General features: G+C 38.8%; 1 protein-coding gene across 5 annotated transcripts in view; it reads left to right on the top strand.

Annotated features, from left to right (window-relative positions):
• ARMC2 (armadillo repeat containing 2) overlaps nt 1-8,840 on the top strand; it is a 121,520-nt gene extending 112,680 nt beyond the window's left edge. For all 5 annotated transcript variants that reach the window (XM_055433532.2, XM_088840642.1, XM_088840643.1 and 2 more), the window contains one exon: nt 8,425-8,840. In XM_055433532.2, the coding sequence (XP_055289507.1) occupies nt 8,425-8,582 (158 nt within the window). In that variant the 3' untranslated portion in view covers nt 8,583-8,840. The remainder of the gene's footprint in view (nt 1-8,424) is intronic.
• Nucleotides 8,841-18,448: the final 9,608 nt, after the last annotated feature.

Raw genomic sequence — 18,448 nt, 5'->3', positions numbered from 1 at the left:
TTCTTGTCGGTTATCCATTTTAAATACAGCAGTGTGTACATGACCTTCCCATGGTCCCTAACCGTCCCTTCCCCCGGCAACCAGAAGTTCATTTTCTAAGTCTGTGAGTATCTTTCTGTTTTATAAGTAAGTTAATTTGTATCATTTCCTTTTAGATTCCACATATGAGGGATGTCATATTGTATTTCTCCTCTGTCTGACTTACTTCACTCAGTATGACACTCGCTAGGTCCATCCATGTTGGTACAAATGGCATTCTTTTTAATAGCTGAGTAATATTCCATTGTATATGAAGTACCACATCTTCTTTATCCATTCCTCTGTCGGACATTTAGGTTGCTTCCATGTTTTGGCTATTATAAACAATGCTGCAGTGAATATTTGGGTTCATGTATCCTTTTGAATCATGTTTTTCTCCAGATAGATGTCTAGGAGTGGGATTGAGGAGTCATATGGTAGTTCAGTTTTTAGTTTTTTAAGGAACCTCCATACTGTTCTCCATAGTGGCAGTGCTAATTTACATTCCCACCAACAGCGTAGGAGGGTTCCCTTCTCAAAATGAGCACAATTTTAAATCATTGAGGTTCACATTCTGCTCTGTGGACTTGAAGTTTTCTTGGGTTGCTGGGAGCAGAATTGTGTTCAACTTGCTTTAATTCAGTTCTCAACTGTGGCAGAACATTGGAATCAGAACATATGGAATTAAAAAGAAAAATCAATCAAAAAAACCACACTTGTCCTGGCCCCATCCCTAGGAATTCTGATTCAGGAGCTCTGTTGGAGGCCAATTATCTGCATCATTAAAAAGTTCCACAGGTGAGTCTGATATTCGGGCAGCACTGAGAACTCCACCCTGGTTCGTGAAGGAGCTGAAGGGATGGATGCCCCGGAAAGAAGAAAGCTGGGAAACATGCGCATTGCCCAGAGCCTGCTGGACCAGCACTCAGGATGTGGAAGGCAGCCCCATCAGTAGCAGGCATCATCTACCCCACCCTGCCAAGACCCCACAGTGCTCTTTCTCCACTCTTAAGGAGAAAGGCCTTTCTCCCCCTTGTTCCCTCTAGGCTCCTGCATGGCCGTGGCTCCAGCCTTCTCAAGGCCGCTTCTTGCTGCTGTCGTGAGTGGGCCTCTGTTTCCTCTGCTGTTGGCACGACTTTTTGTCTCCCATTTGGGGAGAAGATGTGACTGATTCCATGAGTCATTCTCCCGGGCTCTAGGCTTTCGTGCCTCAGGCAGCAGCTGCCTCCGCTGCAGGCTGTCTGTGGCTTCCTTTGGCACCTCAGTCTGGGACAGACAACCATATATAGCAAACTGGTGGGGCTATGTGGCACCACCTAAGGGCTGTGGGCATGGCTGGCTTCACAGGCAGGCAGCACACCTGGCATGCCTTTGACTATAATGGGCCTGTTCCTGCCTCTTCCCTCCTTCAGCCCTCCCCGGAGCAGGACGGGGCTTCCTCTCATGCTTCCCTAACCTTGCACCTTTGCTCTGGCCAGGTCTCTTACCTGCCTGGCCCAAGGCTGCCGGTCCTGGCAGGCCCTTTTCATGAGCTTTCCAAGCCCACAGTCATAGGGAAGCTGTACTATTTACATAGCAATTAATCATGAGCTGTGTAACTTGTTCTGTATTATTGTTTTGTACCTTTTGTTTCCCCACTCCAGGGGAGCCACTTTAAGGACAGGATATTGCCTTGGGCAAAGCAGGTTCTTGATAGATGCGTGTGGATTAACTGACAATAGTGGTATCTTTAATAGTACTTTTAAAAGGAAGTTCATTCTATCCTTCTAAGGTCATCAGCTAGGTGACAGTTGAGGTAGGTACATCTAGGAGGGTTAAGTGACTTGCCTAAGATCATACTGTAGCAAAGCCAGGGCTTTTCATCAGAAAATAAACATTGAGCCCCTGTGTTTTTTCTGCTGTTTCATTACATAGTATGCCCTTACCTCACCCCATCCCACCCAACCCTGGAAGGAGATGGAGGCACGGGTAAGAAAAATAAACACAGTCCACCAGGGAGCCAGGTCATCATCAGAGTGTGGCATGCTCCTCTCACGTGACCAGGAGTGCTGCTTATGAGCCGTGAGGACTGGCTACTTCCTGGCTCTTCTCTCCACAGTGTGGGCCTCAGAGCCTTACTTCTGACATGGGCTGTAGTTGTGTCCGGCCAGGTGGGTGGCAGCAGTTGAAATGGATATATGAGTGAGAGTAAACTTAAATTTCAATTTTTTTTACAGCGATAGGTTAAAAAAAGGCTATTTTGAAAACAGGATGAGCTGATATATCACAAAAGTCCCACAATGTAGAGTGAGCACTGTTTTTAGAAATCACGGTAGGGCAATTGATATAGCAATGTAAGTTACCCAACTTTTTCTTGATGGGAAGCTGGAAAAAGGAAGTAATGGGACTCAGTGTGGTTGGGATGTTGACAGCCTTTTAGGAAAGTGGCTTAAAAAGAATGTTGTCTAAAACTTCCTGATGTGCTCCAGCCACTTCTCATAAACTCATGAGCAATCTGTTTATCTTGAAGTTCTTATGTGGTGTGCCCTGGCACACTACCATGAGCTTCTCTCAGGGCTGCTGGTAACTGGTGATCACTAGTATTACACTGCTGATGAGTGTGATCCATCCATTTGTTACTGTGAATGTAAATGACTCTAGGTTATTTTATATTCATCTGAGGTATGTGGAAGGCTTCCCTAGGTGGCTCAATGGTAAAGAATCTGCCTGCCAATGCTGGAGACACAGGTACGATCCCTGGGTCAGGAAGTCCCCTGGAGAAGGAAATGGCAATCCACTCCAGTATTCTTGCCTGGAGAATCCCCATGGACAGAGGAACCTGGTGGGCTACAGTCCATTGGGTTGCAAAGAGTTGAGCACAAGTTAGCAACTAAATAACAAGATATGTGGAACTTAGAACCTAGGTTATGTGATAAGGGATAGAGGGGGCCCCAGCGTTCAAAGTAGAGGGTCACATCATCATGCTCATGCCAAAGAGTCATCAGTTGCTTCTAGAACATGTGAGAACTGTGCCTTATAAGAGTTACAACAGTAATCAAACCCCTGGTAGCTACCTGTGCTGAACAGCAGGCTAGGAAAGAGTGCAGTGATGCACAGGATCCTTAAACTGTAGTAGAGACCATGTTATAATGGTCACCGACAGAGTTGTTTTGAGTCCTTTTGTTGTTGTTGTTTAGTCGCTCAGTTGTGTCCGACTCTTTGTGACTCCATGGACTGCAGCACGGCAGGCTTCCCTGTCCTTCACTATCTCCTGAAATTTGCTCAAACTCATGTCCATTGAGTCAGTGATGCCATCCAACCATCTGCTCCTCTGTCACCCCCTTCTCCTCCTGCCCTCAGTTTTGCCCAGCATCAGGGTCTTTTCCAGTGAGTCAGCTGTTCACATTAGGTAGCCAGGGTATTGGAGCTTCAGCTTTAGCGTCTCTCCTTCCAATGAATATTCAGGGTTGATTTCCTTTAGGATTGACTAGTTTGATCTCCTTGTTGCTGTCAAAGGGACTCTCAAGAGTATTCTCCAACACCACAGTTGAAAAGCATCAATTCTTTGGCGCTCAGCCTTCTTTATGGTCCAGCTCTCACACTGTACACTGCTACTGGAAAAACCATAGCTTTGACTATACTGACTTTTGATGGCAAAGTAATGTCTCTGCTTTTTAAGATGCTGTCTAGATTTGTCATAGTTTTTCTTTGAAGGAGCAAGCATCTTTTAATTTCATGGCTGCAATGATTTTGGAGCCCAAGAAAATGAAATCTGTCACTGTTTCCATGTTTTCCCCATCTATTTGCCATGAAGAGATAGGACCAGCTGCCATGATCTTTGTTTTTTGAATGTTGATTTCAAGCCAGCTTTTTCATTCTCCTCTTTCACCTTCACCAAGACGCTCCTTAGGTCTTCTTTGCTTTCTGCCATTAGTGTGCTGTCATCTGCATATCTGAAGTTAATATTTCTCCCGGCAAACTTGATTCCAGCTAGAGCTTCATCCAACCTGGCATTTCATATAATATACACTGCGTATAAGTTAAATAAGCAGGGTGACAATATACAGCCTTGATGTACTCCTTTCCCAGTTTTGAACCAGTCCACTGTTCCATATCCGGTTCTAACTGTTGCTTCTTGATATGCATACAGGTTTCTCAGGAGGCAAGTTTGGTGGTCTGGTAGTCAAATCTCTTTCAGAATTCTCCACAGTTTGTTGTGATCCACACAGTCAAAGGCTTTAGCATAGTCAATGAAGCAGTCGTAGACTTTTTTTTTTTATTTCCTTTTTCTATGATCCAGCAGATGTTGGCAATTTGATCTCTGGTTCGTCTGCCTTTTCTAAATCCAGCTTGTAATCTGGAAGATCTCAGTTCATGTACTGTTGAAGCCTAGCTTGAAGGATTTTGAGTATTACCTTGTTAGCGTGTGAAATGAGTACAACTGTATGGTAGTTTGAACATTCTTTGGCATTGCCTTTTTTTTGGATTGGAATGAAAACTGACTTTTTCCAGTCCTGTGGCCACTGCTGAGTTTTCCAAATTTGCTGGCATATTGAGTGCAGCACTTTCACAGCATCATCTTTTAGGATTAGAAATAGCTGGGATCCCATCACCTCCCTAGTTTTGTTCATAGTAATGCTTCTTAAGGCCCACTTGACTTCACATTTAGGATGTCTGGCTCTAGGTGAGTGACCACATGACTGTGGTTGATCTGGGTCATTAAGATCTTTTTTGTACAGATCATCTGTGTATTCTTGCCACCTCTTCTTAATCTCTTCTACTTCTGTTAAGTCCTTGCCATTTCTCTCATTTATAGTGTCCATCTTTGCATGAAATATTCTCTTGGTATCTCTAATTTTCTTGAGGAGATCTTTGGTCTTTCCCATTCTATTGTTTTCCTCTATTTCTGTGCATTGTTCGCTTAAGAAATCCTTCTTATCTTCTTGCTATTCTCTGGAACTCTGCATTCAGTTGGGTTTATCTTTCCCTTTGTCCTTTGCCTTTCACTTCTTTTCTCAGCTATTTGTAAGGCCTCCTCAGACAACCACTTTGCCTTCTTGCATTTATTTTTCTTGGGGATGGTTTTAGTCACAACTTCCTGTACGATGATACAAACCTCCGCCCATAGTTCTTCAAGCATTCTGTCTACCAGATTTAGTCCCTTGAACTATTCCTCACTTCCATTATATAATCATAAGGGATTTTATTTAGGTCATACCTGAATGGCTTAGTGGTTTTCTCTACTTTCTTCAATTTGAGTCTAAATTTTGCAATAACAGTTCCTGATGTGAGCCACAGTCAGCTCCTGGTCTTGTTTTTGCTGACTGTATAGAGCTTCTCCATCTTTGGCTGCAAAGAATATAATCAGTCTGATTTGAATATTGACTGTCTGGTGATGTCCATGTGTAGAGTCATCTCTTGTGTTGTTGGATGAGGGTGTTTGCTATGACCAGTGTGTTCTGTTGGCAGAACTCTTGTTAACCTTTGCCTTGCTTCATTTTGTACTCCAAGGCCAAACTTGCCCGTTACTCCAGATATCTCTTGACTTCCTACTCTTTGCATTCCAGTCCCCTATGATGAAAAGGACATCTTTTTTTTGGTGTTTGTTCTAAGAGGTCTTATAGGTCTTCATAGAATGGTTCAACTTCAACTTCTTCAGCATTAGTGATTGGGAAATAGACTGGGATTACACTGATGTTGAATGATTTGCCTTGGAAACAAATGGAGATCATTCTGTCTTTTTTGCGATTGCAAAAAAGTACTGCAGTTCAGATTCTTCTGTTGACGGTGAGGGCTACTCCTTTGCTTCTAAGGGATTCTTGCCCACAATAGTAGATATATAATGGTCATCTGAATCAAATTCACCCATTCCCATCCATTTTAGTTCACTGATTCCTAAAGTGTGAATATTGACTCTTGCCATCTCCTGCTTGACCATGTCCAATTTACCTTGATTCATGGATGTAACATTCCAGGTTCCTAATGCAATATTGTTCTTTACAGCACGGACTTTACTTTCACCACCAGACACAACCACAACTGGGCACTGTTTCCGCTTTGGCTCAGCCTCTTCATTTTTTCTGGAGCTATTTCTCTGCCCTTCCCCAGTAGCATATGGGACACCTACTGCCCTGGGGGGCTCATCTTTCAGTGTTCTGCCCTTTTGCCTTTTAATCCTTTCTAAAACCTTACCTAAAATTCTAGTGTTTGCAAGTGTGCTGTGTACAGAGAAAGTTGAACAAATAACTGGTTGTCTAAATCAGTACTTTACACACTGTGACCAGTTTGAAAATGAAGCGGGAAACAAAGAGAATATCAGAATATATTACATGTAGAAAAGTATTCTATCATGAAACATTTGTTATTTGTTTATAAATATGTAAATATGTGTATATAGTCATCATGTAATATGGACTTCCTAGGTCATAGTAAAAAAATTTTTTTTGAAAATAATAGATCTAAGTTTTTCTTGGGTTAGCCTCTGCTGTTCATTGCAATACAAGTTCCAGAATTTAACACCTAGTGTAATATGACACATTTTATGCGTTTGTTATATTTACTTTGCAACTTGAGACTGCTTTTCTCTTATCTATAGTTATTTGGACACTTTTGTTATCTTGCCTAACCCAATTTGCAATTAATAGGGTACAAGTGTAGATTAACTAATTATACGTTGAGCCTCAAGAAGAGTAATATAGTCTCAATGTTAGATTAAGAAACCCCAGACAACAAAACAGTGACTTGGCTAAAATCATCAAACCCAGCCAAAAGTTCTGGACAGAGAGAAAGACTGCAAGTTGCCTGGGCAGCCATCAGTCCTAAGCTGCTTTGGAAAAAGAGCATAAAAGAAGAGAATTCATTTTTAACGAAAGTTAAGTATTCAGAACATCTGCAGAAGAGTGAGCAGGAAGTAGATCTAGGAATTCAAGAGCACTCAGAGTCTCACAGACCGCTTTAGTTTGGAAATAGCCCAACAGGAAGGACTTTGAAGGCATCAAACACCATCTGGATTCTCCTCCTTTCAGGGCCTTGATTATCAAATGGGTGGGGAGAGTCAGGTTTGCTTACAGGGGTCTCCATGGAGAGCTTTGCTGAATTGTTTGTGTCTGCCCAGACTTATCTCAGAGTTGCATAGCTGTCCAGTTGGCTGGGGGAGAGGACGGGAAGGTACAAACTGGGATTCCAGACTTATCTTATTCCGGGTGGTGACACCAACACCAGTAGTGCCAAAGCACACACAGTGCGCTTTGTGTGTACCGAAAATATTCAGGGTAGGGAATTTGATGTAAGCACCAAGGAAGCATTTGATGGTAGGATTTTAGTAGGCCTTATGAAAGAAGTTTGCAAATTTTGCAAGCAGCAGTATTTGTGGTCACTTTAGGACTTAGTGGTTGCCACTTAAGAAGTCTGCCTCAGCCTCAGACCTAGAAAGTGGCAGAGCCAACCTTCTGACTGGCAGGCCAGTGCATTTTCCTAAAGTCCTTCTCATGGGTTCCAGTGTAAACAGAGAGAAATGCAGTGGCAGATTGGTGCATAAACCTCAGTAGCCATTTGTCTTCCAATTTGGGTTGGATATACTTTCACGATATGCACAGAATTGAAAGTGCTGTTGGGTTAAGAAACAAATCAAGGTTGTAATTTTGCATTTTTTTAACAAGTGCTTTTCTGCATTATACATGGATTCACTTGGGATTCTAATATTTCTTAGGATTCTCAAAGTCTTCCACTTTCCACTTTTACTGGGGAGAGCATAAGGTGGCAGGGGGAGGGAGGTGTTATCTTTTCAAAGAAGTTTGTCCAGGCTGCTTGAAATGAGCAAAGTTGATTTTCAGTCATTTTCAGTCAAATTCAACTGTGCTACTTTCCCAAAAGATTTCCTAACTTCTTTTATATTTGTCAACCACTGAAGAATTAATAATTAACATTTTTAATGTGCAGATAAGGAAATAATCTATTCATATTTTGTTTATTCTGAGAAATTGTGACCTGACTTTTGGATATAAAGTTAGATGTAACATTAGGGATAAGTTGAAGTAAGAACTCAATTCAGTCTAGGGTTTGTTTGTGGTTTTTTTAGGAAGATTGCTATCTTTTATTATTATTATTTTTTTGCCACACCACACACTATGCACGGTCTTAGTTCCCTGACCAGGGGTCCAAACCCAGGCCCCCTGCAGTGAAGGCATAGAGTCTTAACCACTTGGACTGCTAGGAAAGTCCTCAAGATTATTATCTGTTTATTTTTAATTAAGAAAGTATTATATATTTACTTAAATTTTTTTCTATAAAGACCTACTCCTGTAAAAAAGCCTTGTTGCAATTAGAGATGACTCAGGATGAGTTTAACTCATGCCATCAAAAATTAAACTTCATTCAGTAGGATTACATTTCTAAATAATTGCTGTAATTTTAATTTTTCTGATGCAGATGAAGAACTAGCGTTGAATGGGAGTTTTGACCAAGACCTGAAAAACTATCACAAACTCCACTGGGAAACAGAATTCAGACCGGTGGCACAGCAGCTTCTAAACCGAATTAAGAATCATCACACCTTCCTGGAACCTCTGCCTATTCCTTCTTTCTAACCTGATGCAGATTAACAACAGAAACAGGAAGTCAGGTCTCCATCATTCTTAAGAAGTGGTAACAAGCATGAACTTTTTTCTTCAATGTTAACAAATATTCAAAGTTTTTCAGGTACTTATTTTAGTGAGTAGTCTTAGTGTATTAAAAGAAATAAGCATTTCTTCTTGTCAGGTGTTGTGGAAAAATGAATATACATGTTGTGCTTCCTACTATGAGAAGTTTAAGATGAAAATATATTCATGGTATTTCTAAGTAAATGGCTTTTTATTCTATTCTCTATTGAATAATTTAGTTCTAGTCTTAAAATCCCGATGTCACAATTCTAGAATTTAATTGCTTTTCAGTTCAGTCAATGAACTGTGCAATGAAGACAGTTAGATTTTATGTACAGAAAGAATGGTGGTCAACACTATTAGGAATACGTTACTACATAAGCATCTGCACTAATTCTTACAGCTGTTAATAACAGTCTTCTGGTTAGGTACCACTATTTTTCTGGTTGCCATATTGAGAGGAGGGGGAAGCAGAAAAATTCAGAGAAGACTGCTTTGGGCCATCTACTCTTTATTAAATAAGTAAAATAGATGAAAAAGAGAGTATTTTCCCTTTTTATTTGAAATAAACTGAGTAGACCAGACAATTCTACTTATAACTCTCTGTGACTGTAGAGGTGATCTAATATCCTAGAAGTATATGGCAGATCTCAGTTTGAATCCTAGTTCTCCCCTGCCTAGGTTTTGGGCAATTAACTTAATATTTTTAGCTTAAGTGTACAATGTAATCATGTAGTTTAGGAACAAACAAACAAACCAAAATGGGCAAATTGTCCAGTATGCTGACTGATGGGTGGTAGGTACTCAAAAAATTATGGTTTTCCACCCTTCATAGGGTAAGATTGGTCTTAGAATAAATGATCAACACCAAAGAAATTGAGAGAACCATTGCTATCCTATATTAGCCAAAGAAAGATTCAGAATAAAAGTAGATTTGATACTCTGCTCTGTAGGGTTAGAGATGAACCATTAATAACATAAAAACTCATCTCTTACCCTAACAAAATACCAAGACTAATGAGATAAAGGCAGGCTTTTAAGAGACTAGATAGATTCTTATAAGTCTATTAGAAAAACCCTAAATTTCCAGAAACAGACTTTCCAAGGGCTCCTCTAGTTTGGGGCTTATCCCAGGTTGGGGCTCAGCAAAATCATCTAGAGACACTCACTGTAGTCTGTCATCCATGAGTATATGCTAGGAGATTCACTCCAACAGTTGAAATCTTTTTTTTTTAAATATATTTGTTTGGCTGTACTGGGTCTTAGTCGTGGCATGTGGGATTCAGCTCCCCTATCAGGGATCAAACAAACCCGTGTCCCATGCATTGGGAGTGTGCAGTCCTAACCACTGGACCACCTGGAAAGTCCCTGGAAACATTTTTTAAAAGTCTGATAGGCTAATCTCTCAAAAACATTTGAAGATCTAAGTATTTTTACCCATAGCAGGCTATATATTCTACTTTCAGTGAAAAAGATAAAACTCTCTTCCCCCTAAAAGAGCCCCCTCAGTATTTATAATAAATATAATAACTCATAGTAGAATACCATTATATTTGTTCTCCATATTAAACTCCTCTCCCTCAGACTCATGTGCAAGCCTGACCATGTGGAACTATCTCAGTTCAGTTGCTCAGTTGTGTCCAACTCTTTGCAACCCCATGGACTGCAGCACGCCAGATTTCCCTGTCCATCATCAACTCCCAGAGCTTGCTCAAACTTATGTCCATCGAGTCGGCGACACCATCCAACCATCTCATCCTCTGTCATCCCCTTCTCCTCCTGCCTTCAGTCTTTCCCAGCATCAGGATCTTTTCCAATAAATCAGTTCTTTGCATCAGGTGGCCAAAGTATTGGAGTTTCGGTTTCAGCACCAGTCCTTCCAATGAATATTCAGGACTGATTTCCTTTAGGATTGACTGGTTTGATCTTCTTGCTGTCCAAGGGACTCTGAAGAGTCTTCTCTAACACCAAAAATCATAGCTTTGAATAGACAGACCTTTGTTGGCAGAGTAATGTCTCTGCTTTTTAATATGCTGTCTAGGTTGGTCATAACTTTTCTTCCAAGGAGCAAGTGTCTTTTAATTTCATGACAGCAGTCACCATCTGCAGTGATTTTGGAGCCCAAGAAAATAGTGTCTCTGTTTCCGTTGTTCCCATCTATTTGCCATGAAGTGATGGGACCAGATGCCATGATCTTAGTTTTTTGAACGTTGAGTTTTAAGCCTACTTTTTCACTCTCTTCTTTAGTTCTTCTTTACTTTCTGCCATAAATTCTTCTTTGCTTTCTGTCATCTGCATATCTGAGGTTATTGATATTTCTCAATATCTTGATTGAGATCTTGATTCAATCTTGATTCCAGCTTGTGCTTCATCCAGCTCGGCATCTCACATGATGTACTCTGCATAGAAGTTAAATAAGCAGGGTGACAATTACAGCCTTGACGTACTCCTTTCCCGATTTGGAGCCAGTGTGTTGTTCCATGTCCAGTTCTAACCATTGATTCCTGACCTGCCTACAGATTTCTTAGGAGGCAGGTCAGGTGGTTTGGTATTCCCATCTCTTGAAGAATATTTAAAGTTTGTTGTGATCCACACAGTCAAAGGCTTTGGTGTAGTCAAAAAAGCAGATGTTTTCCTGGAACTCTCTTGCTTTTTTGATGATCCAACGGATTTTGGCAGTTTGATCTCTGGTTCCTCTGCCTGTCTGCCTACCTTATGATTGGATCTGCCTACCTTAAAAATTACAGTGAGGAAATTTGCCATCTTAACCATTTTTAAATGTTTCAGTGTTGTTAAGCTTACTCACATTTGTCTGCAAAGTTCTTCCTTTGCAGAACTTTTTCATCTTGCAGAACTGAAACTCTGTACCCATTAAACAACTCCTTCTTTCCTCCTCTTTCCAGCCCCTAGCAACCACCATCCTATGTTGTTTCCATGAATTTGATCTGATTAGTTTCGATCCCTCATACAACATTTGTTGTTTTGTGACTGGTTTATTTTGCTGAGCATAATGTCTTCAAAGTTCATCCATGTTGTGATGTGTGATGGGATTTCCTTCCTTTTAAGGCTCAATAATATTTTCTTGTATGTTTATATCATATTTTTTCATCCGTTAACTCATCAGGACATTTGGGTTGCTTCTATCTCATGGCTGTTTTGAATAATGCTACTTATGAACATGGGTGATCTCTTCAAGATTCTGCTTTCAGTTCCTTTTGATGTATACCCAGAAGTGGAATTACTGGATGATATAGTAGTTCTACTGTTAATTTTTTGAGGAATGTCTGCATTGATTTCTGCAGAGGCTATATCATTTCACATCCCCAACAGTGCACACGGGTTCCCATTCTTCACACCTTCCCCAGCACGTGTTATTTTCTGTTGTTGTTTTGATAGTAGCCATCCTAATGGTTGTGAAATGGTATCTCATGGTGGTTTTTGATTTGCATTTCTCTAATAAGTAGTGATATTGAGTATCTTCACATGCTTACTGGCCATCTATATATCATCTTTGGAGAAATACCTATTCAAATCATTTGCCATTTCAAATTTTTATTTTTAAAAATTTGTTAAAAATTTTTTTTGAAATGTAGTTGATTTATAATGTGTTAGTTTCAGGTGTGTAACAAAGTGATTCGGATATACACACACATTTTTTAGATGCATTTCTGTTATAGGTTTTATAAGATATTGAGTATAGTTCCCTATGCTATACAGTAGGTTTTTGTCGATTATTTATTGGGGTGACCAAAAGGTTCATTTGGATTTCTCCATAAGATGCTATGGAAAAATCCGAATGAACCTTTTCGCCAACCCAATATTTTATAGTAGTGTGTATATGTTAATCCCAAACTCCTAATTTATCCCTCTTCCACCCTATTTTCTCCTTTGGCAATCATAAGTTTGCTTTCCATATCTGTGACTCTATCTGATTGTAAATAATTTCATTTGTATGCTTTTATTTTAGGTTCTTTCCACATATAATAAGCAATATCATTTTCTTTCTTTGACTTACTTCACTTAGTATGATATATTCATGTTGCTGCAAATGGCATTATTTCATTTTCTTAATGACTTGGTAATATTCCATTGGGTATATATTACCACATCTCTTTTATCCATTCATCTGTCAGTGAATACTTAGGTTGATTCCATGTCTTCACTATTTTAAGTAGTGCTGCTATGAACATTGGGGTGCGTGTATCTTTTCAAATTATAGCTTTCTCTGAACATGTGACCAGGAGTGGGATTGCTGGATCATATGATAATTCTATTTTTTGTTTTTTAAGGAACATTCATATTGTTCTCCACAGTAGTTGCACCGATTAACATTCCCACCAACAGTGTGGGAGGGCTCCCTTTTCTTCACACAGTCTCCATTTACCATTTGATCACTTTTTGATGATGGCCATTCTGATTGGAGTGAGGTGATACCTCACTTCAGTTCTGATTTCAACTGCTCTAATAATTAGTGATACTGAGCATCTTTTCATATGCCTGTTGGCCATCTGTATGTCTTCTTTGGAGAAGTGTCTGTTTAAGACTTCTAAATAGATTGAGCTGTTTATTTTAATTAATTTATTTTTTATTGAAAGATAATTGCTTTACAGAATTTTGCTGTTTTCTGTCAAACCTCAACATGAATCAGCCATAAGTTACATATATCCCTTCCCTTTTGAAACTCCCTCCCATCTCTCTCCCCATCCCACCCCTCTAGGTTGATACAGAGCACTGTTTGAGTTTCCTGAGCCATTAAGCTGTATGAGTTGTTTATATATTTTGGAAATTAATCTCTTGTTGTCACATCATTTGCAAATATTTTTTCCCATTCCATAGGTTAACTTTTTGTTTTGTTTATAATTTCCTTTGTTCTGCAAAAGTTTTTGAATTTAACTAGTTCCCATTTATTTATTTCCATTACTGTAGGAGAGGGATTAAAAAATATTGCTGCAATTTTCCTCTAGGAGTTTTATAGTATCCAGTCTTACATTTAGGTCTGACATTACGTCTTTAATCCATTTTGAGTTTATTTTTGTCTGTGGTGTTCAATAACCAAAGCAATCCTGAGAAAGAAAAATGGAGCTGGAGAAATCACACTCTCTGACTTTAAACTATATTACAAAGCTACATTAATCAAAACACTATGGTACTGGCATAAAAACAGACACATAGATCAATGGACAGAATAGAAAGCCCAGAAATAAATGCTAACATCTATAGTCAATTAACATACAACAAAGGAGGCAAGAATATACAATAGAGAAGAGACAGTCTCTTCAACAAGTGGTGCTGTGAAAACTGGACAGCTACATGTAAAAAAAAAAGAATTTAAAACATTTTTTGAGTCTTTTGTGTTTCCATAGAAATTTAAAAATTTTTGTTCTAGTTCTGTGAAAAATGCTGTTGGTAATTTGAAAGGGATTGCATTGAATCTATAGATTGTCTTGGTTAGTATGGTCATTCTATAATATTGATTCTTCCAACCCAAGAATATGGTATATCTTTCCATCTGTATCATCTTCAACTTCTTTCATTAGCATCTTACTGTTTATGGAGTACAGGTCTTGTATTGGGTTGGCCAGAAAGCTCATTTGGGTTTTTCCACAAGAGGTTACAGAGAAATCAAAAGCTTTACAGACAAGCAAAAGCTTAAAGAATTCAGCATGACCAAACCAGCTTTATGACAAATTCTAAAAGGAACTTCTTCAAATAAAAGAGGCTACATCAAGGGACCTCCCTGGTGATACAGTGGCTAAGACTCTGCACTCCCAATGCTCAGGAACCTGGGTTCAATCCCTGGTCAGGGAACTAGATCCTACATGCTGCAACTAAGAGTTCACATGCTGCAACTAAGAGTTCACATGCTGCAACTAAAAGATTCTCCATGTTGCAACTGAAGATCCGGAATGCTGCAACCAAGATCCAGTGCGACCAAATAATTTTTTTTAAGACCGTATCTAAAATCAAGAAAATTATGAAACAGAAAAGTTCACAAGTAGAGGCAAACATATAGTAAAGGTAGAAAGTCAACAAAGAAGTTAAGGAAACAGTTCCATATACTATCACATCAAAAAGAATAATGTACCTAGGAATAAACCTATCTAAGGACCCAAAAGACCTATATTCTGAAAACTCTAAGACGTCTATTTTTTAATCAAGCTATTTTTTTTTGTGGTAGTCATTGATTTAAAGGAGTTATTTATATATTTTGGATATTAAAACTTTATCAGATACATGATCAACAAATATTTTCTCCCATTTTGTAGGTTACTTTTTTTTTTTTTTTTAAACTGTTGATCATGCCCTTTGGGCTTCCCCGATAGCTCAGTTGGTAAAGAATCCACCTGCAGCGCAGGGGACCTGGTTCCATTCTTGGGTCACGAAGATCCCCTGGAGAAGGGATAGGCTACCCATTCCAGCATTCTTGGGTTTCCCTTGTGACTCAGCTGGTAAAGAATTTACCTGCAATGCAGGAGACCTGGTTTCAGTCCCCAGTTTGGGAAAATCCCCTGGAGAAGGGAAAGGCTACCCACTCCAGTATTCTGGCCTGGAGAATCCCATGGACTATATAGTCCATGGGGTCACAAAGAGTCGCACATGACTGAGTGATTTTCACTTTCATGCTGTTTGATGCACAGAAGTAAGTTTGATGTAGTTCTATTTGTCTATTTTTTTCTTTTGCCTTTTGGTATTATGTCCAGTAAATCATTGCCAAATCTACGTGTCCTGAAGCTATGCTGCTTATCTTTTCTTCTAGGAGCTTTATAGTTTTAGTTCTTACACTTAGGTCTTTAATCCATTTTAGTTAATTTTTGTGTATGTTTCTAAAATAAAGGTCTAACTTCATTCTTCTGCATGTGAATATCTAGTTTTCTCAGACAGTTCTTTTCTCATCAAATAGTCCTGGCATCCTTGTTGAAGATCATGAAGGCTTATTTCTGGGTGTATGTCTATGCAAGTATCATACTGTTTTGATAATGTAGCTTTGGAAAATGTTTTGAAATTAGGACATTGTGAGACTTACAATTGTTCTTTTTCAGGATTGTTTTGGCTATATAGAGTCTTTTGAGACCCCATGTGAATTTTTGGATGGATTTTTCTATTTCTGCAGGAGAAAAAGGCATTGAATTTGTAGATTGCTTTAGGTAGTATTGACATCTTAACAATATGAAGTATTCCAGTCTATGAACACAGGATGTCTTTCATTTGTGTCTTATTTTCTTATAGTTATGTTTTGTAGTTTTCATTGTCAATCTTTCAACTCCTTTGGTTAAATTTATTTCTAAGTATTTTATTCTTTTTGATGCTACTGTAAATGGAGCTGTTGCCTTAGTTTCCTTATTTGATTGCTTAGTGTATAAAAATGCAACTGATTTTTCTGTGTTGACTTTTATAGTTCCAACAGGTTTTTTTGCTTTTGTTTTATGGTGTGGAATCTTTGGGGTTTTCTAATATAAGACCAAGTTATTTGCATACAGATATATAATTTTACATTTCCTTATTAGGACATTTTTTTTCTTGCCTAATTGCTTAGGTAGGACTTCTGGTATACTATGAGTGGTGAGTTGATATTTTTCTCTTGTTTCTGATCTTAGAGGAAACAGTTTATCTTTCACAGAGTATGATATTAGCTATGTGCTTTTCACATATGGCCTTTATTACACTGAGATGGTTTCCTTCTACTTCTGGTTTGTTTGTTTTTTTTATCATGAAAAGGGTACTGAATTATGCCAAATATTTTTTCCACATCAACTGATATGATCATGTGTTTGTTTTCTCACCCTTCATTCTGTTAGTGTGGTCTATTACATTGATCAGTTTTTATAAACTGAATATATATATTTGCATTTCAGGAAAATATCCCTCTTCATTTTTTTAAAAAAGTATTTTATTGATTTATTTACTTTTGGCTGCACTGGGTCTTAGTTGCAGCATGCAAGCTTAGTTGCCCTGCAACATGTGGGATCTCAGTTCTCCAACCAGGGATCGAACCCACATCCCGTGCATTGGAAGGCAGATTCTTAACCACTGAACCACCAGGGAAGTCCCCCACTTCATTTTTTAAATGTGCTGTTGAGTTTTCTTTACTAGAATTAAGGATTTTTGCGACAATATTCATCATAGATATTGGTCTGTAGTTTTCTTGCAGTCGCTTTGGCTTTGGTATCAGGATGATGCTGACCTCATAGAATGAGTTTAGAAACATTCCCTTGTCTTCAGTTTTTTGGATGAGTTTGGTGTTGACTTTTCTTTAAATGTTTGGTATAATTCAGTGAAACTACTGGGGTCCTGGGCTTTGTTGAGTTTTTAATTACTGATTCCAGTCTCCTTACTAGTTATAGTTCTTTTCAGATTTTCTATTTCTTCATGATTCCTTCTTGGTAGGCTGTGTGTTTCTAAGTTATCCAGTTTGTTGATGTACAGTGTATTCTCTATCCTTTTTTTTTTTAATATTGGTTGGGAATGTCTCATTTTTCATTTCTGATTTTTTTTTTCTTAATGCAGTTAAAGGTCTGTCAATTTTGTTGATCTTTTCAAACAACCCTTAATTTTGTTGTATTTTTTCTATTGTGTTTTTTATTTATCTGTGCTTTGATCTTTCTTTCCTTCTGCTAGCTCTGGGTTTGGACTGTTCTGTCTAGCTTCTTGACAAATGAAGTTACAATGTTGATTTGAGATTGTCTTTGCTTTTATAGTCTAAGAGTTTATAGCTGTAAACTTCCCTCTTAGCATAGCATCTGTAAATATTGGTGTGTTGTGTTTTTATCTCAAGATATTTTCTAAGTCCATTTGTAATTTCTTCTTTGCAGTGGCCTTTTGAGAGTATGCTGTTACATTTCTACATACTTGTGGACTCTCCAGCTTTTCTTTCTGCAATTGATTGTTAGGTTCATTCCATTATGATCAGAAAGGATATGATTTCAATCTTTTAAAATTTGTTAAGGCTTGTTTTGTAGCTTAATATGTGGCAATCCTGGAGAATGTTCCATGTGCCCTTGAGAAGACTGTATATCCTATTGTTGGAATTTTCTGTATACGTCTGATAGATTCAACTAGTCTGTAGTGTTCAAGTCCTCTTTTTCCTTATGTTATGTTGGTTATCTTATGTTGGTTCTATTCATTTTTGGAAGTGAGTATTTTTAAAAATATTTATTTGGGTGCTTTGGGTCTTAGTTGCAGCATGCAGGATCTTTGTTGTGTCATGTGGGCTCCTGAGTGCATGGGTTCAGTAGCTGCAGCATGCAATCTTAGTTGCTCCGTGGCATGTGCGATCTTAGTGCCCCAACCAAGGATGAGACCTGTGTTTTCTGCATTGCAAGGAGTACTCTTAACCACTGGACCACCAGGGAAGTCCCTGGAAGTGGATATTGAATCTCTTATTATTATTGTGTTGCTGTCTATTTCCTGGGCGTCCCTGGTGGCTCAGTGGTAAAGAATCTGCCTGCCAATGCATGAGATGTGGGTTTGATTCTTGGGTTAGGAGGATCCCCTGGAAAAGGACATGCCAACCCACTCCAGTATTCTTGCCTGGGAAATCCCATGGACAGGAGCCTGGCAGGCTACAATTCATGGGGTCACAAAGAATCAGACATGACCTAGCTACTAAACAACAACAAATCTGTTTTTCCCCCAATTCTATCAACATTTGATTCCTGTTTAGGAGTGTTAGTATTTGATGCCTATATAACTGTTTTATCTTCCTGGTGAATTGACCCTTTTCTCTGATATTCATATAGCCACCTCTGCTCTCTTTTGGTTACCATTTGCATGGAATGTCTTTTTCTATCCTTTCACACTCAGCCTATATGTGT

This window comes from Moschus berezovskii, chromosome 10 (genome assembly GCF_049115385.1).
Source record: "Moschus berezovskii isolate FMDL1 chromosome 10, NW_MosBer_1.0, whole genome shotgun sequence".
Classification (NCBI taxonomy): Eukaryota; Metazoa; Chordata; class Mammalia; order Artiodactyla; family Moschidae; genus Moschus; species Moschus berezovskii.
The sequence above is the reverse complement of the archived record's forward strand: the minus strand, read 5'-3'. Positions and strand labels throughout refer to the sequence as shown.